At 35.9% G+C, this 27,823-nt stretch overlaps 1 protein-coding gene and 1 long non-coding RNA gene across 4 annotated transcripts; one reads left to right on the plus strand and one right to left on the minus strand.

Moving 5' to 3' along the window:
* Positions 1 to 7,969: 7,969 nt before the first annotated feature.
* On the minus strand, positions 7,970 to 25,994 carry LOC144283753 (uncharacterized). Of its 2 annotated transcripts, XR_013352332.1 has the most exons (4): positions 25,769 to 25,994; positions 18,908 to 19,065; positions 18,130 to 18,198; positions 7,970 to 7,999 (listed from the first exon to the last, which is right to left on the minus strand). It is a non-coding gene; the product is annotated as an uncharacterized LOC144283753 (long non-coding RNA). The 2 variants fall into 2 exon arrangements; XR_013352333.1 differs by lacking the exon at positions 18,130 to 18,198.
* On the plus strand, positions 16,447 to 24,127 carry MUC7 (mucin 7, secreted). Of its 2 annotated transcripts, none has more exons than XM_077848277.1 (3): positions 16,447 to 16,604; positions 17,963 to 18,068; positions 22,307 to 24,127. In XM_077848277.1, exons 2-3 carry the CDS (start codon positions 18,015 to 18,017, stop codon positions 23,033 to 23,035), a joined length of 783 nt encoding a protein of 260 aa, XP_077704403.1. In that variant the 5' UTR covers positions 16,447 to 16,604; positions 17,963 to 18,014; the 3' UTR covers positions 23,036 to 24,127. The 2 variants fall into 2 exon arrangements, with proteins under 2 accessions (XP_077704403.1, XP_077704404.1); XM_077848278.1 differs by having other exon boundaries at positions 16,454 to 16,604; positions 18,000 to 18,068.
* Positions 25,995 to 27,823: the final 1,829 nt, after the last annotated feature.

Genomic DNA, 27,823 nt, shown 5'->3' on the forward strand with positions numbered 1-27,823 from the left:
GTGATGAAGTAGGGCACAATCACAAGTGGGATAGTGGGGTCTCAATATTCTCAGAGCCACAGAAAGAACAGGGGTGCCTGAGCTGCCAAAGTCCTAAACATTGGAGCCAGGAAACGGGTTAGGTCAGTGAGCCCTGGAGGAGGCTCAGCTTGTTTTGCCATAAACCACAAACCACAGCTGGATCAACTAACTGCTCTCTGTGTTGGGTCCCTACAACGTCTGGAACGCAGCAACTCTCTGCTTTCATCTGGGAGAGGCGGAGCAGGTGTGTACTCCACCGGGTGAATGCTCTCTGTGCCAGGGCCCTGCAATGGACAGAAGTGGGGCAAGCGTCTGCTTCCAGCAGGAAGAGCAGAGCGGGCAAAGGCTCTCCCTGCTGGAACACTACAAATTACACAAATCAGTGCCCCTCCCTCCCTCAGAGTAAGGATCTAAGTGGGCTCCACAGGAGTTTGTAGAGTTTGGCACATACTATAATCTCTCAGCTCCAAGGATCAGTATGAAACCATTTTTTTTCACCCTCAAAAAAGGCAAAGAAAGCCTTCAGGGAACAAAAGCTTACACTGAGCCCACCGCCTTGGAAAGGGGCAGTGAAACTCCGCCCAGACACAGACACCTGGGAATCAGTGCAGCAGGCCCCTCCCCAAGAAGAACAGCTGGAAGAACAGGGGAACAGCAAGTTTACTGACCAAACAGGACTGGAAAGCTCTAGGACCATGGGAAAAGTATACAGAACTTGAGGTTTTCTTTTATGATTCATTTATCTTTAAGTTTAAAATTTTCCTATTTATATTTTTTTTTCCCCACCTCAACTAGTTTCTTATTTTATCAACTCCTTTTTAAGCTTTTCTTTTTTAACTTTCATATTTTATAATTACATGTTACAGATGTATTATTCATTTTTGGCTTCCTTTCACTGTATTCAATTTTGGTTTTGTATATATATATATATATATATTTTTTGCTTTCTTTATAATTTTGGAATTTAGTATCTTCTAACACAGACTGAAATATACTCAGGAACAAGTAGATACCCTTGTTTTGTCCACTCTGTGAGATTATATTTTCTCTCCACACCCCCTCCTTTTGCCCCTCTTTTTTTGTTTCTCTTTTTTTGTTTTTTTTTTTTTTCTTTGTCTTTTTTCTTTTATTTTCTAGTCCCTGACCTCTTCACAATTGTCTAGTGTATATTTTGCTTGGGTCATGATTGATATTTTTTATTCTGCTCACTCAAACAGCCATTCTACACTGAATAAAATGACTAGAAGGACAATTTCACCACAAAAGAAAGAACCAGAGGTAATACTCTCTGCCACATATCCAATAGATATGGATTTAAGTAAAATGTCAGAGATGTAGTTCAGGATTACAATTATACAGTTAGTAGTTGGGCTTGAAAAAAGCTCAAAGGACTACAGAATCTCTTAGTGTAGAAATGAGAACTAATTAGGCAGAATTGAAAATACTCTAACTGAAATGCAGTCTAAACTGGACGCTCTAACAGCTAGGATAAATGAGGCAAAAGAAAGAACAAGTGACACTAAAGACAAGCTGATAGTTAAGAAAGGAAGCTGAGAAAAAAGAGAGAAAAACAACTAAGAGCCCACAAGGAAAGGCTCCAAGAAATAAGTGATAGTTTGAAAAAAATCTGTATTATTGGAATTACTGAGGGCACAGAGAGAGAGGAAAAGAAGGTATATTTGATCAAATCATAGCTGAGAACTTCCCTAATCTGAGAAGGAAAGAGGCATTCATATCCAAGAGATAACAAGGAGCCCTTCCAATATCAACAAAAGCAGATCAACATCCTGACATATAATAGTGAAGCTTGTAAATACCAGAGATAAAGAGAAAATCAGAAAGCAGTTCAAGACAAGAGATTCCTAGCATACAGGAGGAGAAATATTAGATTAACAGCAGACCTATCTACAGGGACCTGGCAGACAAGAAAGGGCTAGCATGATGTATTCAGGGTACTAAATGAGAGAAAAATGCAACCAAGAATACTTTATCCAGCAAGGTTGTCATTCAGAATAAAAGGAGAAATAAAGAGCTTCCAAGATAGAAACTGAAAGAATATGTGATCACCAAACCAGCCCTGTAAGAAATATTAAGGGGGGGATCATGTAAGTGAGGAGGGACTCCACAGAAACAGAGAAAATCTGCAGAAACAGGGACTATACAAGAAATACAATGGCACTAAATTCATATCTTTCAGAGTTACTCTGAATGTGAATGGGCTAAATGCTCCAGTCAAAAGACACAGGGATCAGACTGGATAAAAAAAGCAAGACTCATCCATTTGCTGTTTACAAGAGACTCATTTTAGACCTAAAGTTACCTTCAGACTGAAAATGAGGGTAGAGAACCATCTACCATGCAGATGGACCTCAAAAGAAAGCTGGGGTAGCAATCCTCATATTAGATAAATTAAATTTGAAACCAAAGACTGTAATAAAGATGAAGAGGGACACTATATTATACTTAAAGGGTCTATCCAACAAGAAGATCTAACAATTATGAATATTTATGCCCCTAATGGGGGAGCAGCCAAATATATCAACCAATTAATAACCAAAGTAAAGAAACACATGGATAATAATAATAATAATAATAATAATAATAATATATTAATAGTTGGAGACTTCAACACTCCACTCTCAGCAAGGGACAGATCATCTAAAGAGAAAATCAACAAAGAAACAAGGGCTTTGAATGACACACTGGACTAGATGGACTTCACTGATATATACTGGACATTCCATCCTAATGCAACTGAATACATACTCTTCTCAACTGCATATTGAACTTTCTCCAGAATAGACCACATACTGGGATGCCTGGGTGGCTTAGTGGTTAAGCATCTGTCTTAGGCTCTTGGCCCAATCCTGGGGTTCTGGGATTGAGTCTGCATTGGGCTCCCTGTGAGGAGCCTGCTTCTCTCTCTGCCTATGTCTCTGCCTCTCTCTGTATCTCATGGATAAATAAATAAAATCTTTAAAAAAAGAGACCACAAACTGGGTCACAAATCAGGTCTCAATTGATACCAAAAGATTGGGATCATTTCCTCCATATTTTCAGACCACAATGCTTTGAAACTTGAATTCAATCACAAGAACAAATTTGGAAAGAAGGCAAATACATAGAGGTTAAAGAGCAACTTACTGAAGAATGAATGGGTCAACCCAGAAATTAGAGAATTAAAAATATTCATGCAAAAAAAAATTCATGCAAACTAATGAAAATGAAAGTACAACTGTTCAAAACCTTTGGGATACAGCAAAGGCAGTCCTAAGAGGGAAGTACATTACAATACAAGACTCTCTCAAAAAATTAGAAAAATCTCAAATACACAAGCTAACCTTACACCTAAAAGAGCTGGAGAAAGAAGAGCAAATAAAGCCTACACCAAACAGGAGATAAAAAATAATAAAGATTAGAGTAGAACTCAATGAAATGGAAACCAGAAGAACAGTAGACAGGAACAACCAAACCAGGAGCTGTTTCTTTGAAAGAATTAATAAGATAGGTAAAACGCTAGACATATTCATTAAAAAGAAAAAAGACTCAAATTAGTAAAATCATGAATGAAAGAGGAGAGATCACAACCAACACCAAAAAAATACGAACTATTTTAAGAATGTATTATGAGTAACTATATGCCAACAAATTAGGCAATCTGAAAGAAATGGATGTGTTCCTGGAAACTTATAAACTTCCAAAATTGAAACAGGAAGAAAAAGAAAACCTGAACAGACCAATAACCAGCAAGGAAACTGAAGCAGTCATTAAAAACCTCCAAGAAACAAGTGTCCAGGGCCAGATGGCTTCCCAGGGGAAATCTACTAAACATTGAAAGAAGAAATAATATCTAACCTACTGAAGCTGTTTCAAAAGATACAAATGGAAGGAAATACTGTATGTTGGCAAAATTAATTTAAATTAAAAAATAATTTAAAAAAGAAATGGAAGGAAAACTTCCAAACTCTTTCTATAAGGCATTACCTTGATCCCAAAACCAGACAAAGACCTCATCAAAAAGGAGAATTACAGACCATTATCTCTGATGAACATGGATCCAAAAATTCTCACCAAAATACTAGTCAATAGGATCCAAAAGTGCATTAAGAGGATTATTCACCATGACCAACTGGGATTTATTCCTGGGATGCAAGCATGATTCAACACACACAAATCAATGTGACAGATCATATTAATAAAAGAAAAGACAAGAACCATATGATCCTCTCAATTGATGCAGAAAAAGCATTTGACAAAATATAGCATCCTTTCTTGATTAAAACTCTTCAAAGTGTAAGGATAGAGGGAACATACCTCCATATCATAAAAGCTATCTACAAAAAGCCTATAGCAAATATCATTCTCAATAGGAAAAAACTGAAAGCTTTTCCCATAAGGTCAGGAAACGACAAGGATGCCCTCTCATCACTTTTGTTCAACATAGTACTAGAAGTCCTAACCTCAGCAATCACACAACAATAAGAAATAAGAGGCATTCAAATTGGCAAGAAGGAGTCAAACTCTCCCTCTTCACAGATGACATGATATTTTATGTGGAGAACACAAAACACTCAATCACAAAATTGCTAGAACTCATATAGCAATTTGGCAGGATACAAAACCAATGGACAGAAATCAACTGCATTTCTATATGTTAAAATGAGACTGAAGAAAGAGAAATTAAGGAATCAATCCCATTTACAACTGTACCAAAAGCATAAGAGACCTCGGAATAAACCTAAACAAAGAGGTAAAGGATCTGTACTCTAAAAACTACAAAACACTTATGAAAGAAATTGAGGAAGACACAAAAAGATGGAAAAACATTCCATGCTCATGCATTGGAAGAATAAATATTGCGAAAATGGCTATGCCACCCAGAACAATCTACACATTCAATGCAATCCCTATCAAAATACCATGGACATTTTTCACAGAGTTGGAATAAATAACCCTAAGATTTGTATGAAACCAAATAGCCAGATGAATGCTGTAAAAGAAAAATCAAAGGTTGGGAGCATCACAATGCCTGACTTCAAGCTGTATTACAAAGCTGTGATCATCAAGACAACATGGTACTGGCACAAAAACAGATACACAGATCAATGGAACAGAATGGAGAACCCAGAAATGAACCCTCAACCCTATGGTCAACTCATCTTGGACAAAGTAGGAAAGAATATCCAACGGAAAAAGGACAGTCTCTTCAATAAATGGTATTGGGAAAATTGGACAGCCACGTGCCCAAGAATGAAACTAGACCATTCTCTGACACCATACACAAAGATAAACTCAAAGTGGATGAAAGATCTATATGTGAGAGGAATCCATCAAAATCACAGAACAGAACACAGGCAGCACTTTTTTTTACCTCGGCCACAGCAACTTCGTGTAAGACACATCTCTAAAGATAAGGGAAACAAAAGCAAAAACGAACAACTGGGACTTAATCAAGATAAAAAGCCTCTGCACAGCAAAGGAAATAGTTAACAAAACTAAAAGACAACCTACAGAATGGGAGAAGATATCTGTAAATGACGTTATCAGATAAAGGGCTAATAGCCAAGATCTATAAAGAACTTATCAAACTCAACACCCAAAAACCAAACTAATCCAGTCAATAAGTGGGCAAAAGACATGAACAGACATTTCTCCAAAGACCTACACATGGCCAACAGGCACATGAAAAAATGTTCCTCATTACCTGTCATCAGGGAAATACAAATCAAAACCACAATGAGATACCATCTCACACCAGTGAGAATGGCTAAAATTAACAAGACAGGAAACAACAAATGTTGGCAAGGTTGTAGAGAAAGGGGAACCCTCGTATACTGTTGATGGGAATGCAAGCTGGTACAACCACTCTGGAAAACAGTATGGAGGTTCCTCAAAAAGTTAAAAATAGAGCTACCCTAAAATCCAGCAATTGCACTACTGGGTATTTATCCCAAAGATACGTATGTAGTCAAACAAAGGGGCACTTGCACCCCAACGTTCATAGCAGCAATGTCCACAATAGCCAAACTGTGGAAGGAGCCTTGATGTCCTTCAACAGATGAATGGATAAACAAGATGTGAGATATATATCCATCTCCATACACACACACATATAAACAATGGAATATTAGGAAGCCATCAGGAAGGATGAATACCTACTACATACATCGGCATGGATGGAACTGGAGGGTATTATGCTGAGTGAAATCATTCCAGAGAAAGACAATTATCATATGGTTTTACTCAATATGTGGAATATAAGAAATAGTACAATGGGCCATAAGGGAAGGAGGGGGGACGAAATGGGAAAATAATTAGAGAGGAAAACAAACTATGGGTGACTGTTAACTCTAATAAACTGAGGATTGCTGAAGAGGAAGTGGGTGGGGGAGGGGTAACTGGGTGATGAGCATTAAGGAGGCCACATGATGTGATGAGCACTGGGTGTTATACTATATGTTGGCAAACTGAATTTAAATAAAGAAAAAATAAATTTGAACCAATGAGTGGAACAGAAACAAAAGAAGAAAGTAAAATTTTCAGAGAATCCTTAAACTTCATTCACTAATCAAATCTTTTTAATTTGCTTGCTTTGTTACTTTCCTATTTTTTTATCAGGGCAATTTAATAGGTGGTAGCATGACAGAGGAAATAACAGAGTAAACTGGGAATCAGTGTATCAGGGTTCTAATCTAGTTTTAGTTACTAATTAAATTTATTCCGTGATTTTGAATTTTAAATAACTTAATTCTTTGTAAATAAAACACTTAGTTGACTAGGTTATTTGTAAGTTTTTCTGTTGTTTAAGGGTTCTAAGCTAATTAAATAGAAATTTACTTCCTCTTCACATCAACTCTAATCATTAATTGCTTACTAGGATTGTTATTTCCAAAATATAGCTGACTAGATAGTCAAACAGTGGTGGTTTGTCTAATGGGAACTCAGAGAGGTATAGGTAAAGGGGTGAGGATGATTTGTCCCAAAGGGAATTTGGCAAACCTCAAAAACCTGATTGTCAATTTTCATTCTACATGAATGTCTTCTAGATTTGGGGTAGTAAAGTTGTAGAAGAGAAAACACTCTAGTTGTTTTTGCTATCAATATACTATATCCTCAAATAAGATAAACCAGAAATACCCTATTTCATCCACCATCACTACCAGGAACTGCAAGAAAATAGACCTTGATGCTGAAGAAAGAATTAAAAAAAATAATAATAATCACCCCAGAGAAGATGTAACTACAAGTCATCCTTGCCCAATTTAGCAGACTAAATTCATGCAGTTCATGCAATCAAAAAGATTCATTCTGGACAATGCTATAAATCAATCTGACCTAATGGACCTTTATAAAAAAACTCCATCAAACATCAGAATACAAATTCTTTTCAAAGGAATGTGGAGCAGTCACCAGGACAGATCATGAAAAGTTTTCCTTTTTTGTGGGGAAGGGAGCAGAGTCAAGGAGAGAGAGAATCCCAAGCAGGCTCTATGCCCAGTGTGTGAGCCTGACATGGGCTCAATCTCACAACCCCAATGTCACAATCTGAGCTGAAATTAAGAGTCAGACACCCAAGCAACTGAGCCACCTAGGTGCCCCAATCATGAAAAAAATTTTAAAGTCTCAATATACTAAACTTACGAGATTTGATACCATATAAATGGTCTTCTCTAACCACAAAAAAATTAAGCTAAAATTAAATAATAGCAAGATAGATGAAAAATCTCCTAAAAATTAGAAATTAACATTCTTTTAAATTACCCACCAATTAAAGAATAAATCAAAGAAAAAGTTAAAAATATCTTGAACCAAATGAAAATAAAAACACATGTTAAATTTGTGGGATGTAACTAAAGCAATGCTTAAGGAAATTTCATATTAGGAAATGCTTGTATCAGCAAAGAAGAAAGGTCTCAAATCAAAGATATCAGCTTCATTTTAGGAAACCAGAAGAAGGACATATTAAACCTAAAATGGTCTGAAGAAAGAAAATAATACAAATGAGAGCAAAAAAAAAAAAAAAAAAAGGCAAAAATAAAGAAAATCTATTAAACCAAAAGGTACTTCTTTGAGAAGATGAATAAAATTACTGAACCATTAGTCAATCTGATCAGATAAAAAAGAGAAGACACATATTACCAAAATCAGAGAGGAGAAAAACACTACAAACTCATCAAACATTAAATGACTAATAAGGAATATTATGATCAACTTTTGACAATAACTTTGACAGGTTAGATGGAATATAACAATTTCCTCAAATGACACAAACTACCAAAGCTCACACGGGAAGAAACAGATAAACTGAATAGCGCTATATGTATTAAAGAAATTGAATTTGTTATTTAAATATTTTCCCACAGGCAAACTACAAGCACAGATGGCTTCACAGAGAAGTTCTACAAAATATGTAAATAAGAAATAATACCAATTCTTTTTTTGAGAGAGAGAGCAAGCAGCGGGGAGGGGCAGAGAGAGAGAGAGACTCTTAAGCAGACATCAAGCCCAGCATGGAGCCTGATGTGGGGCTTGATTTCACAACACTGAGATCATAACCTGAGCTGAAATCAAGAGTAAGACACCTAACCAACTAAGCCACCCAGGTGTCCCAGAAATAATACCAATTCTATACGAAGCCTTCCTGAAAATAGAAGAGGAGATAATATATCCTAATTCATTTTAGAATGCCAACATTGCCCTGATACCAAAACCAGACAAGACATTATAATAAAAAAAAAAATACAGGCCATTTTCCTTTGTGAACATAGGTCAAATCAAACAATATATAAGGAAGATGATATGTCATGACCTAGTGAGGTTCATCCCAGGAATAAAATGTCAATGTAACATTCAAAAGCAACTAATGTAATTCACCATATGGAAAGATTAAAATGAAACCATATGGTCATCTCAGTGAATAAAGAAAAACCGTAATTCAAAATAATTCAACATTCCTTCATGACAAGAGGAGAAGAGAATGTCCTCAAACTAATAATGAGTACTGGCAAACAAAACAGCCATATCTAACATAATACTATTGGTTCACAAACTGGCCCCTGGTAACACAGGACAAGGAGAGATGGAAGAGAGAGGAAGACCATTCCAGACTGGTAGGTAACAGTTTTAAGAAACAAGGGAACTTATGTACAAGGCTTGTCTTATATTCAATTGAGAAGTTCTCAACAACACATTGTTCTCTCAAGGCTGCATCCTTGAAAATGGCTCCCATAAGTGCAAATGATGGGGGTGAGGAGGAATGTACATTCCAAGGACAGAAGGGTTGATGAGCTTGATTTCACAGGTCCACTCACAGGACAACCAGAAATCATGTCCTCCTCATGACTTCCTCCAACACTACAGCCCTCCTGACCTATTTTTATAACCTTCCACAGAGCTCTCTTCCACACTGTGTCCAAAGTAGTCAGCAAGGGGTTTCATTAGCATGGAGGTAGGAAGCATGGTGGCAATAATACAGACACATGCAAGAGGAAATACAGATTAAGATAATGATTCCCAATAATAAGTAACAATTTTTTCTACCAAGAGCCTTATGATCCAAACCACTGATTTAATAAGTCCCTCAGTTTGGGAATTCACTGGTGTCATGTGATTTAAAGAAGATGACACATTAGCAGACTCATTTATCAGGTATGAACATACAATTTTCTGTTTGAATAAGGTGACAAGTGCCTTCTTATGAGGCAGTAATAATGTCCAAGACCATTCTGTTTTGGATTACTGCTTTTCTCCTTAAAGACATCTCAGTGTTCAGTAAAGATAGGCTATGTCAGCTATCATTTAAGGCTTGCTGGGTGAATTTAGTAAAGAATTCTATGTAGCTTACAACATCCTCCCGGCCGCTGGAGGTAAGAAAGCAACCAAATTACCATACTACTAGAAAATAAAAAAACCCACCTAGCTTTGAAGACAGGGAGATTGGCAGCTTTAGAAATTTAACCTGGTTAATACATGCTGGCCAAGGGAGGCAGCACTATTTAGCATGAGGATATGCCAGATCAGGACTTCAATCTTCTTCCCTTGCTCAATGCTGCATGTTCCATTCTAGGTATAGTATATTTCAACAAGTACAGCTTGTAGTAGGACAGTGGGATCCCAATGAAGATTGAGTAATTCCCCCTTACCCAGAGGTATAAAGTAAAGTAACTCAGCCATCCCAGGAGGACATCCCATTCCAAATTCTAGTAGATATCACCTTTACTAGACATGACAGAGTTTGGCATTCTCAGCAACATAGCTCACTGACCAACAGTGAGAGTCAGACCAATGGCTGTCTCCAGCACTTTCCAAACCTTTGTGGTGTTGGGTGTCTTGGCAAGGGTCCCCAATTTTGCATACAAGGCCAGAGGCCTACTGGCTTGTCATTCAAATACATTAATGCCTAGGATGTGAGGGGATGGAGAAACATTTATCAAGCAAATGGATGTCAAAAGAAAGCCAGAATATCAGACAAACTAGACCTTAAAACCAAAACTACAACAAGAGACAAAAAGAGGCACTATATAACCATAAAGGGAACAATCCAACAAGATATAAAAATTGTAAATATTTATGCAACCAACATGGGAGCACCCAAATATATAATAAAAAATTAATAAGAGATACAGGGAGAAGCTAAAATAGTGGAGTAGTAGGAGGACCCTAGGCTTGTCTACTCCCTCAAACACAGCTAGATAAATATATTAAAGCCAGGGACCAAACACTGCCCATAGCAGACAGGAGAGCATCTGCAGACAAATGACCTGAAGGATAGAGCAGCCAAAACACAACAGCAGAGTACACAGAGAACAAACCAGAAACACTCCCTGAAGTGCCAGATCCTGGGCACTACATGACCACTTTTCATAAGGCTATTATTTTCAAAAGCAGGAGACCCAACTGATTTTTCTAACACAGAGAAGAAGGCAGAGTCTTAGACAAAATGCCAAGACAGAGGAATTTATCCCAAATGAAAGAACAAGATAATGCCATAGAGATCTAAGTGCAATAGATGTAAGCAAAATGCTTGTTGAAGAATTTAAAACAATGATCAAAGGATTCTCACAGGGCTTAAGAACAGAAAACATTGATAAGAATTTTACCATAGAGATAAGAGAGTTAAAAAAATTAATCATAGGTGAAGAGTGCAATAAACAAGATTGGAAACAGGCTAGATGCAATGAACAGCAGGCTGGAAGAAGCAGAGGCACAAATTACTGACCTAAAAACAAAGTAATGAAAAGTAATAGAAAATAATAAGGAAAGTAGTAAGGCTGAAAAAAAGAAAAGATGTAACATAGTAACTAACATTCATATCATAGGAGTCCCTAAAGAAGAATAGAAAGGGGGCAGATAAATTATTTGAAGAAATAATACCTGAAAACATCTCTAAACTGGGGAAGGAAATAGATATGCAGATTCAGGAGGCACAGGAAGACTCTCATCAAAATCAACAAAAGCAGGCCAACACCAAGACATATTATAATTAAATCTGAAAAATATAGTGATGAAGTAAATATCTTAAAAGCAGCAAGACTAATAAAAAAAACCACAAGACAAAAGAAGTCCTTAATTTATAAGGGAAAACCCATAAAACTAGCAGGAGATTTTTTAACATAAATTTGGCAAGCCAGAATGTGCAGAATAGGAAAAATCCTAAGTCAAGTAAATTCTATGCAGTAAGGCTATCATTCAGAATAGAAGTAGAGATAAAGAATTTCCCAAACAAAAACTAAAGGAGTTTGTGACCACTAAACCAGTACTACAAGAAATATCAAACATGGTAAATACCAAGAAAATTAATCTAAGGACTGACAAAACAAACTGCACAACTAGTGGGAGAGAAGATGCCACATCATTGAAGGCAATCTACGGTTTACTAAATCCTGCTTTAGTAGTAAATTGGTTACTATTTTCACTAAACCTAAATTATAATATACATTTCATTCTATGATTTTGATGTTGTCACTGAGTTCCCTAAGTCCATTCTCATGTTGCATAGTTCTTTCTTTAATTGAAGGTTTTTTCAAGGACTAGTGGAGCTATACCTCAACAAGGCCTATATTAAAAATCCATAGCTAATATCATCCTCAACGGGAAAAACTGAGAGATTTCCCCTAAGGTCAGGAACAAGACAGGTATGTCCACTCCATTATTATTTAACATAGTACTGGAAGTCCTAGCCACAGCAATCAGACAACAAAAATAAACAAAAGCATCTAAATCGGCAAAAGAGATGTTTGATTTTTCCATAGACTCATTTAGACCTTTGCTTATTATTCATTCATTCTCTTTAAAGATCTTCTTTTGCTTCCTTTCCTACTGTTAGCAAAAAATAAAAGGAAAAATATGGATTTCCAGTATTTCCATGCAACTTTGCCCAGTGACTATCACTTTAATTAGATGTCTCCATTTTGTTTTAATTGGAAATCAGTTCTGGGAGTATCTCCTTCATAATGTTTACCTAATCTATCTTTTGGATCAAGTAGAATTTAAACACAATCTTTCTCAGAAATTGCTTGAACAAAGGATTGGGGTTTTTTAAATATTATATGAAGTTGAACTTACAAACAGCTCACTATATTTAATTACATGTACTTTTAATTTTACACTTAATTACTGTATTTAATTATATTTTATTTTTTATTCCTTCTTGAAAAAGAAGGAATGTTTAAAAATAAAAATAGTTTTCAAGCAAGTTTTTTAGAAGACTATAACACATTTTATTTTATTTTTTTAAAGATTTGTTTATTTATTTATTCATGATAGACAGAGAGAGAGAGAGAGAGGCGGAGACACAGGCAGAGGGAGAAGCAAGCTCCATGCCAGGAGCCTGATGCGGGACTTGATCCCGGGACTCCAGGATCGTGCCCTGGGCCAAAGGCAGGCCCTAAACCGCTGAGCCACCCAGGGATCCCCCAGAAGCCTATACCACATTTTAAAAATCATCTTCATCAGAGACATCAATTGACCTTCCTCTTGTGCTCAGAAAGTGAGATTCTACCCTTTATAAAACTTCACAGGATCCAACAATATACCAGAAAAGTCATTTCCTCCTCAACTATTGTTTTATTTATTACATATCTGCACTAAAATGATATGGTAATGAATACAAATGCTGTTAATCCACTACACAAGTCAATCTGAGAAATTATTTTGGGAGGTAGGGGGGCCTAATCACAGACAGATGCCAAGAATCACCTTCTCCATTCTTGCTGTAAAAGGTCCACTAAACAATCCTCTCTCTACTACAGAATGACATGTATCCCTTCTTGCCCTTTCAGTCCAAGACCTTCTTATCCCATGTCTCTGTCTCCAATATAAAATGCCATCTTTAAAGTGGACTTAAAACTTCAGAAGCAGGTATAGCAATTACAAAAATAACTGTAATTTCTCAATGAGGAAGAGTCTTAGTGGAATGATTTACCTTAGGTTTTGCTAAATCGAAACAAGAAAGAAAGAATCAAAATGCAATCTTGAAATCAAAAAAAGAATTAAGAAAAAACTAAATCCATAAGTACATAGCTAATACAAAAGGTATAGCCATGACAAAGAAAAGATTGACAAGCTAACTTAAGTGAGAGAAAGGGAAAATACCAAATGAGATATTATACTGAAAAGTACAAATTATTTATCTAACCTTCTAGTAATAGACATGCTTAGAGAAAGCAGTATTAAGATTTCAATCTTACCATTATCCATTGTTGGTCCATTGGCTTAATTACATTAAGCAAAATGAGTGCCCTACAAATTTCCAGAATACTATACTTGCTTCTAATAATTGTCCTAAAACATTGATAGTTATGAAGTATACGGAATTACTTTGAAAACAAAAAGGACAGACACATTTAGGATATTAGGATTGATAATACAGATAAAGCAGACTGTACTGGGAAATCAAAAACTAAAGAAGATGCAAATAATGCTTTCTTTTTCTCTTGCCTGTATAGACCTAGGTCATAGAGTCCCTGCCAAGACTAGACAAAACTGAAACGTTGCTCTCTACCACTTTTCCAGGCCAATTTTCCAGTGTCAATGCCAAATTTGCTTCCTTGTTATTTCAGATTATTTCTGTAAACCTGAAAAGACCTCCTCAAAACTCTAAAAGGAAGTCAACTCTCAACTTTAGTAAAAACAGAAGATACATTTCAAACCACAAAAATAAATCCCAAGATAACATTGATATAGTAAAAGCTATCTTAATCCGCTGATTTAAATAATTGATATTCTCTGTATTCTAATTATGTCTAAGAAGGATAAAAAAACATAAAATAATCTGAAAAATCCATGGGGTTGGCATCAAGGTAGAAAAAAGATTGGTAAAAGCCTTCTACTATGAATACTACGTTAATGGACTTTGCTATTAACCAACATCTGATACTGATTGAATCAGGTGAGAATTTTTTTTTTCTTTCTGACAATGAAACATTTTGGTGTAGAGGTAGTAAAGTGAGGAGCAGAAAATCAGCTATCATTCTGTACTCCAGAGGAGCAGAACTCAATGGGCAGTAAGCTGTTGGGGCTATCAGTTGAGTTTCATGTCACAACACCCAGTACTAATTTAAAATATGGCATAATGCTGATTTAGTCTAGATGTTGGTAATTTCCATACATTATTTCCAAAAACTGTATCACTGATATGGTATAATTGCTATGGTATGATTATGAGTTCCTAAAATGCCAGGCAAGTGGCTCCCACACTGCAAGAATGTTCAAAGAATAAATTATACTCATTATTTATTTAAAAATTTTAAAAGAGCTAAACAGCACTGGATTCTCATGCTTTTCCAATATTTAAAGAAAACTAAATGTTCAGGTGAGAATCAAGACTGGAAATAAATATTTCTGGAAATCTTATCAATTTCTTATCAGGTCATTACAAGTCATCAACTAAGTGAGTAAGAACTTAAGGTAGTTTGAGAATTGTTCTAATGAAGACATGGGCTCAGAAAAACTTGCTTCATATCAATAAAAATTCTACCCCACAGTTAATTTTGACCACAGCAAGCATTATGGTAAATACGTATCACTGGTTACTAGCAAAAAGGAGGGAAAGAAACTGATATTATAATCTATATCCATTAACTCAATGCCATGTCAAAAACTACTACTTCCCAATGATGCCAATCGAGCTGAAGGCTTACAATTGTAAAGCACCATGTGAGACTCTTTAAATTATCTAATGTTATTCTCACAGCAATTTTGTTAGATGACACTCCTACTTTGTAGATAGGAAAATGAGGCTTAGAGAAATTAGATACCTTGCCAAATACTATATTGCTATTAAATGGAAAAGCAAAGAATCAAACCCAAACAAATTACTTCTGAACCTACCCTACCCTTATCCTGGAATCAGAAGTGAAAAAACAAACTGACTAGCTAAAAGTACAGTCACAGCTTCAAAATTGTATTCCAGTTTGATGATTTTATATAGAAGTATTTAATTCTGAAATCTTTATAAAAATGGTTCTTAGGCGTCTTTCTAAAAATGTCTTATAAGACAACTGGTCTAATCATTCAAGAGATCATATCATGGGAGACAGAGGAAAATGTTTTAGAATTAAAGAAACCAGTAAAACAAGTGAATGTAATGCATGGTCCTTATCTGAGTCCTGGTTAGAACAAAACAACTAAAATTACTTTTGGCAAAATTCAGGAAATTTGCATATGGACTGAGTTTTAGGTTATATGTGCGAATTACCAATGTCGTTGGATGTTACTGTTGTTGTGTTATAAAAGGGTTTTTTTGAAGTTAACTATTTAAAGAAATATTATTAATGAAAAATTCAGAGATTAGTTCTCATAATTAGCTATCATGATTTCTCAAATATTACAGTAAATCGATCAATTAAGCATTTATAGCAAAAGGTTAACAACTGAGAAATCTAGGGAACAAGTGTATTGTTGTGCATTATATTACTGTCTGCACTTTCCTACATATTTGAAGTTTTCTCAAAATAAAAAGCCAAAATATTAATAACTACTCATATAAAAGAAGTCAATGTTTATCTTTCAGGTGTGAAACAATTGTTCTTTACCAGTATTTAGCATCATGTTATTTTTTTAATCCTCTGACCTTAGCTAAATCATCTTTCTTGACAGAGGAAAAATGGTGCTTCATCACATGAAACTGTCAGAGGGAGATCACACTGCTTACTTTGAGAAGCCAACAGGAAACTGTGGAAGATCTATTCCTTCTTGAAAGACCTGGGCCATGGCTGTCCAAGTCTTCTTAGGTGTCATCATTCACTATAATATTTCTCATCAATCAGGTAAACTATTCACTGAGAAGCTCTTATTGTTACCATATTTATCAGGAAGAAACTGATGTACAAAGGACTGCTGTCAACCTGGGCAAATTACAACTATCCTCTCTTTGTTTTTGAAATCAAATTCCCTGACAGAAGTGACCTTATCCTAAATCCAATAAATTTCCTATTTCCAAAAAACTCAACTGAAGAGCTATAAAACCTGAAAATTGTCTTGTCCTTTCTCCTCCTTTGCTTCCAGTTACCGTCCTAAAAGGATCAGCTGAAGGCCATCAATTGCATCGAACATCCTAAGAAGAAAGAATCACACCTGGCCAGGTATATGGATATTTTAGATATGTTGGGGACTAATAATATATCTAATGTAAACTAAGCAGCTTTCAAGTTACATACATATATTGAGTAATAGCAGTAGTTGTTATAATAGTTATTCTCCTCTCTTCTTGTGAACTGCTAAACTGTGTAATAACAGATTCAACTCATATGTTAAAAGAAGAAAATATCATCAATGGGGAATATTTTTTAATCTCAAAAATAAAGAGAAGACACTCCGACAAGATACTAGGAATCTAATAATATAATAATGACAATTCCTTTCTCCAATTGGGCCAGATGGTTTTCTTCTGGGTATACTAGTACTATAATAATTACCACCACTAAGCCTTTATCATGGATCAGACATTGTGCCCAGTATAATCTGCAATATGTATCATTCCAGTTAATCTTCAGTACAACCTTAAAATGAAAGTTTGGCAATTCACTCAAAGTCACACAGTAAGTGGCAGAGCTGTGATTTAGACCAATTATGACTGACTCTAACACCCGTGTGATAAACAGCAGGGTTCTCTTGTGAGACGTAGTTGATCTGTCTGACAGCACACCACATTAACGTGTGCACACGAATTTACTTGCCCTAACAGTATTGTCTACATAATGATTTTACCTCTCAAACTGACATGTACATATTGTATACATGATCAAAATGAGAAAAATAGAAGGCCATATCCTTCCCTTATGCTCTCTTGCTACAACCTAAAGCCAAAAGTAAAATTATTTTGGAAATATATTTTTAATTGATTAAATCTGTACTGACTACGATGATATTATAATGAATAAAACATAATTCCATCCTTTAGAGATTTAGAAAAGGGGCATCAAACAGAAAAACCTTCAGTAGAATGAAGTTTGGGAAAGAGTCCATTTGATAAGGTTCTTGATCCTAAGTAACAGCCTTATAACAGAGAGACCAGGAACACTACTTTGCTTAAAAGAACATCATAGAACACTTACAAAATCATAAACATTTACTGCTCAATAAATATCAGATTATTCGATGCTTCATCAAAAAGGGAAATTTCTAGAACTAAAATAGAAATAAGAAGGAAACTATTTTGTTCTCTTATTAAACTTCCTAAGATCCTGCCCTTCCTAGGCAATCTTTAGTATCAGTGGAAAATGCCCCTACTACAAACTAGTTAAAAGAAGAAGAAGAAAAGAATTCCTGACTCTCCTCCATTGCTTTCTCGCTTAAAGAATGCATTTTAGCTTGAAGTAATTTTGCCTCACCACTACGGAGTGGAAATATATACATAATTTTTAGAAACCATTGCTGTCTTTGAAACCATGCCTTCTAACAAAACCAAGTCATTTATCAAAACGCATTCCATCTCTCACAGCATCCTAATAGTGAGCAACCTTTCTGCTTTCCTCAAGAGTCAACAGAAAAAGATGAAGACTCTGACACTGCTGGCATGCATTTGTGCACTGACTGCTTGCTTCTCAGTAAGTATTCATCCAAATAACTGTTATTCTTATACATCAGTAACATTTAGTGCATATATACCTAATTGAGACTTCAAAAGTACATGTACATGTAATTCCTATTTCCGAGAAGCTTAACATCTTTTGTTTTCTGTAAAACATAAGAAAAAGCTAATTAAAGGAAAAGGAAATGACTCATTTCAATTATGTTAATCAATATTTCCATACCACTAACTTTATCATGGGTGTGATAAGATAGAGATACAGAAAAATCAATCATATAGGGCCTCACTGGTGTAGAACATGGATTCTATTTTCAGATTATTAGGAGGTCTCAGGATGACCAGAGTGTCCACAGAGGAAGGACCTGACTCTGGGTCCTGGGAAGAAAATAGATTTCAGGGGACAAAAACTAAGGTAGAGAAACCAGGCAAGAAGCTAAGGCAGTGCCCAGATAGAAGATGGTGGTGTCTTTTACTAAATGTCAGCAATTAAAACAAAATATGAGGGTGAATTTAAGACATACTTTGATTAAGTCTACCATACCTTATGCTGCTTAGGTGTGTAGTCAAAGAAAGAAATGAACAAAAGAGTTTTGTTTTGGATGTGTTAAATTTGAAATGGCTGTTAGACTTCTTCAAGGGGATGTCAAGAGGCAACCAGACACTGTCTGGAGTTCAAAAAGAAGTTTAAGAGTGAAGTTTAAATGTTAAAGATATTTGAAGCCACGGGACCTTATAAGATAACTTAAGAAAACATGTAACAAGTTTGGATATGGATAGAAAAATGAAGGAAGCATAAAAAGGGACAGGAAAGAACAGTTTTTAAAATCAAGAGAAGATTACAAAATGGGACTCTACCTTTTAGACATTTACCATCCAGGACACTTGGATGGCTCAGCTGGTTAAGTGTCTGCCTTTGGCTCAGGTTGTGGGTCCTAGGATCAAGCCCTTCATGGGCTCCCTGCTTTGCTTCTCCCTCTCCCTCTGTCCCTCTGCTCTTCTTCCATTTGTGTACTCTATCTAAATAAATAAATAAGGTCTTTTAAAAAAAGATATCTAGGGTCTACTGGGAAAGGAAAATTAAAATTAGTAGTGATTCAAGGGGATACATGATGTAATAAAGAACCATATTTACCCCACAGCTATATACCTATACATATTTGTTCACTTTTATTTTGACAAATTTGAAGAAAGGGTCAAGAAGTGAAATATAGATTTACTAAATGCTGCTGAATAGCCTCAGAATACTATGGTTATAAAAACAGATATAGAAGGCAGAAGAACTGCTAAGGTAGACAGAATTACTCTTGGGTACTCTCCTATTCCTCACTTACCACATAATATCCATTCCCCCACTATCACCAAAAAAAATATCTTGGGCTTTACCCTGGACCCTAGTGTTGATTTCCATGATTACAGCACAAAGTGCACACAAATGGCATTCAAAAAATGTGGGTTTATGCTCATTATCTGAACATCCAGATGAATCTTTGAGCTGTAATCTATCTATAGGGCTCCAATTTCCCTATGGGGAAATAGCAATAACAGTATATGCCTCATAAAGCTGCTAAAGAATAAGTAAGAACCACATGTGTTTAAAAATTGTAAAGGAGGGCGGCCCAGGTGGCTCAGCGGTTTAGCACGGCCTTCAGCCCAGGGTGTGATCCTGGAGATCCAGGATCGAGTCCCACGTCGGGCTCCCTGTGTGGAGCCTGCTTCTCCCTCTGCCTGTGTCTCTGCCTCTCTCTACCTCTCATGAATAAATAAATAAATAATCTTTAAAAAAATTTGTAAAGGAGAGTACAGATGTAATAATTATGATGTAAAATTGTTATAATCTCCATTTAAAAATGTAGACATATTCTCCTAAAATTTACTTTATCTCTTTGGGATTCAGTTTTTCATCTGTATAATGAGGATAATAATAGGACTTACTTTCGGGTGTTGCTAAGGAATTAAGAAAATTTACATTTGTAAACCACTTAAAGTAGAGCCTGACACTAAGTGCACAAAAAGCTATGATTTTTTCTACAAAAATAAATGACAGATGTGAACAGGCAAATGAGGATATCTTAAATATGCTCTTCCTGGCTTAACTATATTTAGTATAAGTACTTCCATCCTTCAATCTAAGCTCAAACCCTTGAGGGATTTTCAACTCCTCCCCCTCTCAAGCTTCCCTAATCCCAATTCTAATAAAAAAGTTATGTCAGGGCCATCCACAACTGCCAATCATAATGATAATTGGTCAATATATCTTAAGCAAACTACTCAAACTGGTCATGTTCTGTGCTAAGCTAACATTAAAGTTAATATGACTTTAATTTGTCTTCATCAAAACATCACAGATATTATTTTGGTCATCTAAAAATTAAAATAGTTTTCATATCCTAATTAACACAAATGTTAAGATTTTATTTAGTGATGAATTTGGCTTTTTTATTGTCAATTCCACGCATTTGTTCATTTAGTAAATATCTAGTGGGTGCCTAGTATGTGCCAGGCATATTTCTAGGTATTGAGCCGAGATTAACAAAACAAAATCCCCACTCTCATGAAGCTAATCATTCTGATTAATCATGAATAAACAGCATTAACTATTTCAAAGCATAGAAGTCATACAATCAGCCTCTGGATCTGCAATTTAATTTAATTTTAATGACTCCATAAATGGGTACACGGAGATCCAGTGAAATTAAGTGATTCGCCCAAAGTCACTCAGTATTAATGGTAGATGCAGGACAGACCCAAACCTCTCCTGATGATCTGCTGTAGTGTGTTTCAAACATTCAAACAAACATTCTGGGAGTTCTTCACACCATCCTTAAACACCACATAAAAAAGTGGAGACTGAGCTGGTGGAATTCAAGGCCCCCAATCTTGCTTCAATCAAAGCAATTTTGTGATTATCTGGATCACATATTGAATCTTGAGGAAAAATTTGCTTGAACATGTGACCTCCTTATTTTATATTAGAAAACTACTCCCCTATAATAGAGTACATCTCCCGAGAGGTTCCATGATCAGAGGAGCATCCTAGGTTCAGAGCTGCAGACTCTCATTTATATAAGAGAGCTATGCAAAACTACCAGTTATGTGGATCAAAAGCCAATATTTTACTTTATGAACATTCTCAGTTATGAACTGAAATGTCTTGGATAATTTAATTTTTAAAACAATTAATGCTTTCCGAAGTTATTTTTAAGGCTGGGTATATCAGTCTCTGAGGAAGTTATGTTAGCTGAACAACTCTGCTAATCTCTCAAAAGTTGTCACCTTTGCCTGTGCCAAACTCTGTCTCTTAAGAAAGCTTTATAGTGTGGGGCGAGAAAAAGTGGTGAAGCACAGGCTGGAAAGCCATTCAGGTATACTGGGAAAAAAGATCAAGTACTGGGTGTGGAATTGAACTAAATCAGTGTTCTTTTCAGATATGAACATGTTTGAGAAATCATGAGAGCTACAGGTCCTCTACAGACAAAAGACAGAAACATGCAAAATTTTCCTACAATATCATAGGATTCATTGACCCCTTAGTTTCTGCAATTATAATTTTTATAATGATATAATTAAAATGTAATGGCTGGGTGCCTGGCTGGCTTAGTTGGTAGAGCATGCAACTCTTGATCTTGGGGTTGTGAGTTCGAGCCCTATGTTGGATGTGGAACTTACTTTAAATAAATTAAATATTTTTTAAAAAGATAATAGCCAAAGTTCTTTTTCCAACTGAAAAAAAAAACTAAAAACTAAGTTTTCTTTGATGTGGAGGTCATAAAGGAAGTGGTGTATTTGTTAAATTGGTTGTTTGGGATTTTGTTGTTTTGTTTTTTGATGATGGCAGATACGAAAGGTGTGATTCAGAAAAGGCTCCTTAGTCCCAGGCGAATGCCTTTGAAGTTTCATGATCAAAATGCAGCAAACAGGGTGCCCTTTTGTTCAATCCTCAGGCAGTAACCTGATCATTCTCTACTATAGAAGAAACTATAAGCACAAAGGACAATCTAGCTAATTCTCTAGACTTGAACCCACAGGAGTATATCCGTTGTAGCTAGCGGGGAAATAAACACTTGACAAAGTGAAACTCTCTAATAGCAAGTTGTTCTTGAGATTTGGTAAAATTAGAACAATTATTCAACCCACCGCTATCTGGTTTCCATTCCTAGAGCTCCATAAATACTGCCCATCCAACATTCAGCAATAATCCCCTACTTGATAAATCAATGGGTGTTTTCAGTTCTTGCACTTTCTTTCTTTCTACAGCTCTGTGAAGGTTGGAAAAAGCAAGGGAAAATACATCACAAAAGGAATAATGTCCAACAATATACAGTAGACCGCCGATTACCAACTCATCTCAAATTTCACCCTAACTGGAATATATTAATTCAAAAGCATTTAATTTTTGGTCCACACAGATACCCAAAGCTTCCAAATCCAAACAGAAGAAAACCAAAGCCGAACCGTCCCCAGCCACCTAAGTGTCCAACTAAAACTAACACCGTTGTCAACAATAGCACCTCAGAGGCCAACATTCAAATCCCATCTTTGAATCCCATAACTACTTCCAACAAAATTGTTACATCTCCAGGTGTGACTTCTACTAATAATGCTTCCACCATATCTCAAAAAGAAGATACCGATACAGGCCCTTCTGCAGCTACCCCATCAACACAACCTTCCCCCACCCTGCCAGACACCACAGCTGCCCCACCTACATCTTCCCTAACTACACCAGCACCACAACCTTCCTCACCTGTACTGGACCACACAACTGCCCCAAATACCACACCTAATCCTTCCCCAACCACTCCTGCTTCTCCAACTTCCAAAACTACAACTGCACCCACCACCCAAACTACTACTCCAGCCACTACTCTAACTACTTCTGTTGAACAAACAACCTCACCTTCCAGCCAAAATGCAAATTCTCAATTCTGGCAATATATTTATGAGTTAATAAAGTACATTTCTGGTATTACACCAAAGAAATAGTACATCATACATTATGAAGTGTTCTGTTGTCAGACATGAGTTATGAGTTACTTTTGCCACCAATCTCAAAGTGAAATAGCAATATTCTTCAAATTTAAAGCACTATCACTAATCTTTGAATCTATTTACCTCACATGACTTATTAACAAGAAAAACCACCTCTATCTCACAAAACAAGTGCATAACTTTAATAGATCACTTTGTGGAACCTATAGAGACAGCCCTCTGAGGGGGGAAAAGACATTAACTAAACAGACAAAATTACATGGATCAGGAAACATTGATTTTTCCCTAAATGATGGAAACCATAAGGTCACTATTCTATATCCTCAACCAAGAACTCACCTGAATTGTCTAATCCCACAAATATAAAGGGATGATATCATGTCTCTCAAACAAAAACATGTAAATATAGATTAACCTATATTGTAGGTTAATCATTGTATTACTGGTTAGAGACAAAAATTCTTTAAACAATCATCCTAAAGCCTTAAATCCAATTCCATTCCACAAAATGTGAACCAAGGAAGGGAAAGTTGATTTGAAGTGAAGATTTGAAGTTAGTGAAAATGAAATCTGGCAGCCAAGCACAAACCAGGTCCCTGGCACTATGTATTTGAGAGCATATGATTGTTTAGACGTATGGTTGATTTTAATTGTATTATATCTAAGTTAATTTGCATCCAATGTACTTGATTCTAGCCTCTGTGAATCACAAAAAACTTTTTGTGTATGTTCACATGGTGGTAATAATATTTTACTATGAATTCAATTAATTTCATCTTACTAATTCAATTAATTCAATGTGAAATGTATTCAGCAGCAGAATATTTTCTAAAACTTTTAGCCATACATTTAAATGTGTTTTAAAGCAAACCATACTAAACTACTGCCCTGGTGTTACATTTGCAAAACTGTCTCTGAAAATAAACCCTGATTGTAGTCAATAGGAGAATAACAACTATCTACTTGGTATAGAGAGATAATGTTAATTTGGGATGTGAAGGTATTTTTACTTTGTTTTACTACTACTGAGAACTCTAATGATTTTATTTAGATTTTTTGTCAAATAATAAAGACTTCTCATGGCAATCTGTTTTCACTGCGTGTATCTGCAAGCCCCTTATCACTTAGATTCTGAGAAGGGTGAAAATGAACGTCTGCATTTTTGTCAACTCTACCACCAATTAGCCAATGACCAAACCATCCCCAGCCACCTAAGTGTCCAGCTAAAAATAACACTGTTTTTTAGGTAGGACACTCAATATCTCTGAACACTGGGGGTTTTAATCCTTTAAACAAAGTGGTTAATTTACTTAGATTAACTTAATCTTTACTTATTTTTAACTTACAAATACATTTCCAATCCAAATTCTGTGTTTGCCCTGTGCTTCCAGACTGACAATAAAAGACCCCTATTCCTTTCACTTAATTCTGTTCCTTCGGTTTCATCTCAGACTAGCTTAAAAGGAACTATCAGAAAGAGAAATTAAGAAAACAATTCCATTTACAATTGCATCAGAAATAATAAATCACCTAGGAATAAATTTAACAAGGAGGTGAAAGAACTGTACACTGAAAACTGTCAGACACTGATGAAAGAAACTGAAGAAGACACAAATAAATGAAAAGATATGCCCTGCTCATGAAGTGAAAAATTAGTATTGTTAAGATGTCTATCCTACCCAAAGGAATCTGCATACTCAATGCAATCTTTGTCAACGTTCTAGTGGCATTTTTCATAAAAATAGAAAAAACAATTCTAAATTTGTACGAAGCCAAAAAAGATTCTGAATAGCCAAGCAACCTTGAGAAAGTAAAACAAAGCTAGAGGAATCACACTTTATTTCAAACTATATTACAAAGTTACACTAATTAAAGGTAATGGTACAAACAGACACATAGATCAATGAAACAAAATAGAGAATCCAGAAATAAACACACATATGTTTGGTCAATTAACTTAGAACAAAGGAGCCAAGAATATACAAAGGGGAAAGGATAGTCTTTTCAGTAAATGGCGTTGGAAGAACTGGACACTTATATTCAAAAGAATGAAACTGAAACACCACTATCTTACACCATATACAAAAACCAACTCGAAATGTATTAAAGACTTTCATATAAGACCTGAAACCATAAAACTCCTAGAAGAAGACATGGGGGTAAAATCTTTGACATTGATCTTGACAACAATTTTTTTTGGATTTGATATCAAAAAAATAAAAAGCAAAACTAAGCAAGTGATACAACATCAAACTAAAAAGATACACAGAAAATGAAACCATCAACAAAATGAAAAGGCGACCTATGGCCGAGAGAAAATATTTACAAATCATATCTGATAAGGGGTTAATATCCAAAGTATATAAAGAACTCCTACAATTAATAAAGAAAAAAATCTGATTTAAAAATGGACATAACTGAAAAGACATTTTTCTGTAAAAGACATACAAATGTCCAATAGGTATATAAAAGTCACTCAACACAACTGATTATGAGGAAATGCAAATCAAAACCACAATGAGGGGCACTTGAGTGGTTCAGTTGGTTAACAGTGTGCCTTTGGCGCAGGTCATGATCTCAGGGTCCTGAGATGAAGCCCCACATCAGGCTCCCTGCTCAGCATGGAGTCTGCTTGTTCCTCTCCCTCTGCCCCTCCCCTCCACTCATGAGTGCATACACATGCACCTTTGATTTGTGTCAATATGGAAGAAATATAATTTCCAATACCTGCATTCTTCCTAGGGAGAAACTCCAGGACAAGTAGAGTTGGTTGGGTCTCAGGTGCCAGGGTGATATGTCCCATCCAAAGCAGCTCAGAGCCCAAAAAATAATTGAACACAAGCCACGGTCTTATATAGGGGCAAGGCAGGTGGTGTTGTGAAGATAGGGAAACCAAGGTCATTCAAAATCACAAGAGCAGAAGCACAGGGTCCAGACCTGGTAAAAAACTGGAATGGAATAGATTGAGAGAAAAGGAAAGAATGGGTTGAAATGCTTTGAAAATTAGACTGACTCTTGTTTTTTATAACCTTCTAGCACAAATACATGAGCTGGTCATCCTGGCTTAATAGTACAGATGTGCTGTGTAAAAAATGACCTATTTATTCCTAATCTACATAAATAGAACACACTCCCTAGATGTTTTCAGTTTTACTAATAAAATAGAACCTAGAAACTTTTGCAGTCTGTTATTGTCTTTCAACAAAATGAAGATGAAATAAGGAAGTACATATTTACTATCTAAAAATGTTTTATGAGTTTGATACAGTACAGTGTGCAGTCTTTAGTACTGAATATATCATGTCTCCAAAACCTAGGTTCTAAACAGGCTGTAGTTTCCAAATTTTTGTAAGACTTCCACAAACTTAACCTATTTTCATATTCAACAATTTCATTCCTTCTCCTCAACCCGTGTCCTCCCTGAGAGAATTCCAGCCAATTTTACAAGAGGCAACCAAAGAAATATTCTCCTGTGACTTCAACCAACAGGTTAAAAATTATATAAACTTTTTAAAGAAATGACCAACAGCAAAGAACAGTGCCACCCTGGGTGGCTCAGTTGGTTCAACATCTGCCTTAGCTCAGGTCATGATCCCAGGGTCCCAGGATCGAGCCCTGTGTTGGGCTCCCTGCTCAGCAGGAAGTCTGCTTCAACCTCTCCCTCTGCCCCCACCCTGCTCAGGCATGTGCTCTCTCTCTCTATTTCTCTCAGTGAATAAAAATCTTTAAAAAAATCTTCGAAAAGACAAACAATCTCGAAGTAAAAGAGAAATGATACAGAAAAAAAAGCCCTAAAACACATTTAGTGTAATTAGAGAATATTAAAAAACAAGAGAAAACTAAAAGCTTTCAAAAGAAAGAAAAAAATCAGATTGACATAAGATTCCTCATTATCAATACTGGGTGTAAGATGACAATGGAGTGGTTTCCAAACTACCGAAGGAACAGAACCCAGAATTTTATATTTAACTGAACTGCCATCAGCATATGAGGCCAATAATCTCAGGAATTCAAAGACTCAAAGGCTTTGTTACACAGAGTTCTGTCATGCAAAAAACTGCCAAAAAGGGTTTTTAATAAAAAAAATTTTTTTAAAGAATAGAGAAAAACCCAAGAAATATTATAAGGTATATGAAGTAAAAATGGCCATATATGGTAGTAAAGTTTTTACCTTTTTTTTAAGATGTATTTATTTGAGAGAGTGAGTGAGAGAGAGAGAGCATGCACATGCGCGCAAAGGCAGGGTAAGGGGTAGAGGGAGAGGGAGGAGTGGGGGGAGGAGCAGAGGGAGAGGGAAAGGCGGACTCCCCACTGAGCAGGGAGCCTGATACCAGCTCAATCCCTGCACTCCAGGATCATGACCTGAGCTGAAGGCAGGCACTTAACCAACTGAGCCACCTACGCGCCCCTAGACTCTTTTAAAACGAACGATTTAAACATCCTTAAGAAGTTATACAATGAACAACAGCATAATCCCAAATAACATAGAAAAAAAGACAATAAATAGGAGTCAAAATTAATTAAGCAGAACACAAGGAGAGAAAAAAGATTTAAAAGCCAAAGGTTAGTTCTCAGCAAAAACTAAAAAACTGATCTTTAGTAAGACAAATCAAGAGTAGAAAAGGCACAAGTTAACAATATTGTAAGTTAACGCAGAGTAATTACACATAAAGTAAATATTAAAAGTGAAAAAATTTTTTTTAGATTTTATTTATTCACGAGGGACACAGAGAGAGAGAGGCAGAGACACAGGCAGAGGGAGAAGCAGGCTCCATGCAGGGA

Source organism: Canis aureus, chromosome 14 (genome assembly GCF_053574225.1).
Source record: "Canis aureus isolate CA01 chromosome 14, VMU_Caureus_v.1.0, whole genome shotgun sequence".
Classification (NCBI taxonomy): domain Eukaryota; kingdom Metazoa; phylum Chordata; class Mammalia; order Carnivora; family Canidae; genus Canis; species Canis aureus.

Bases quoted from the DNA above. Each gene is read 5' to 3' on its own strand.
- MUC7 (XM_077848277.1), top strand. From the start codon at position 18,015: ATGAAGACTCTGACACTGCTGGCATGCATTTGTGCACTGACTGCTTGC. The intron at 18,069-22,306 runs GTAAGTATTCAT...TTCTTTCTACAG, and splicing joins CACTGACTGCTTGCTTCTCA to CTCTGTGAAGGTTGGAAAAA.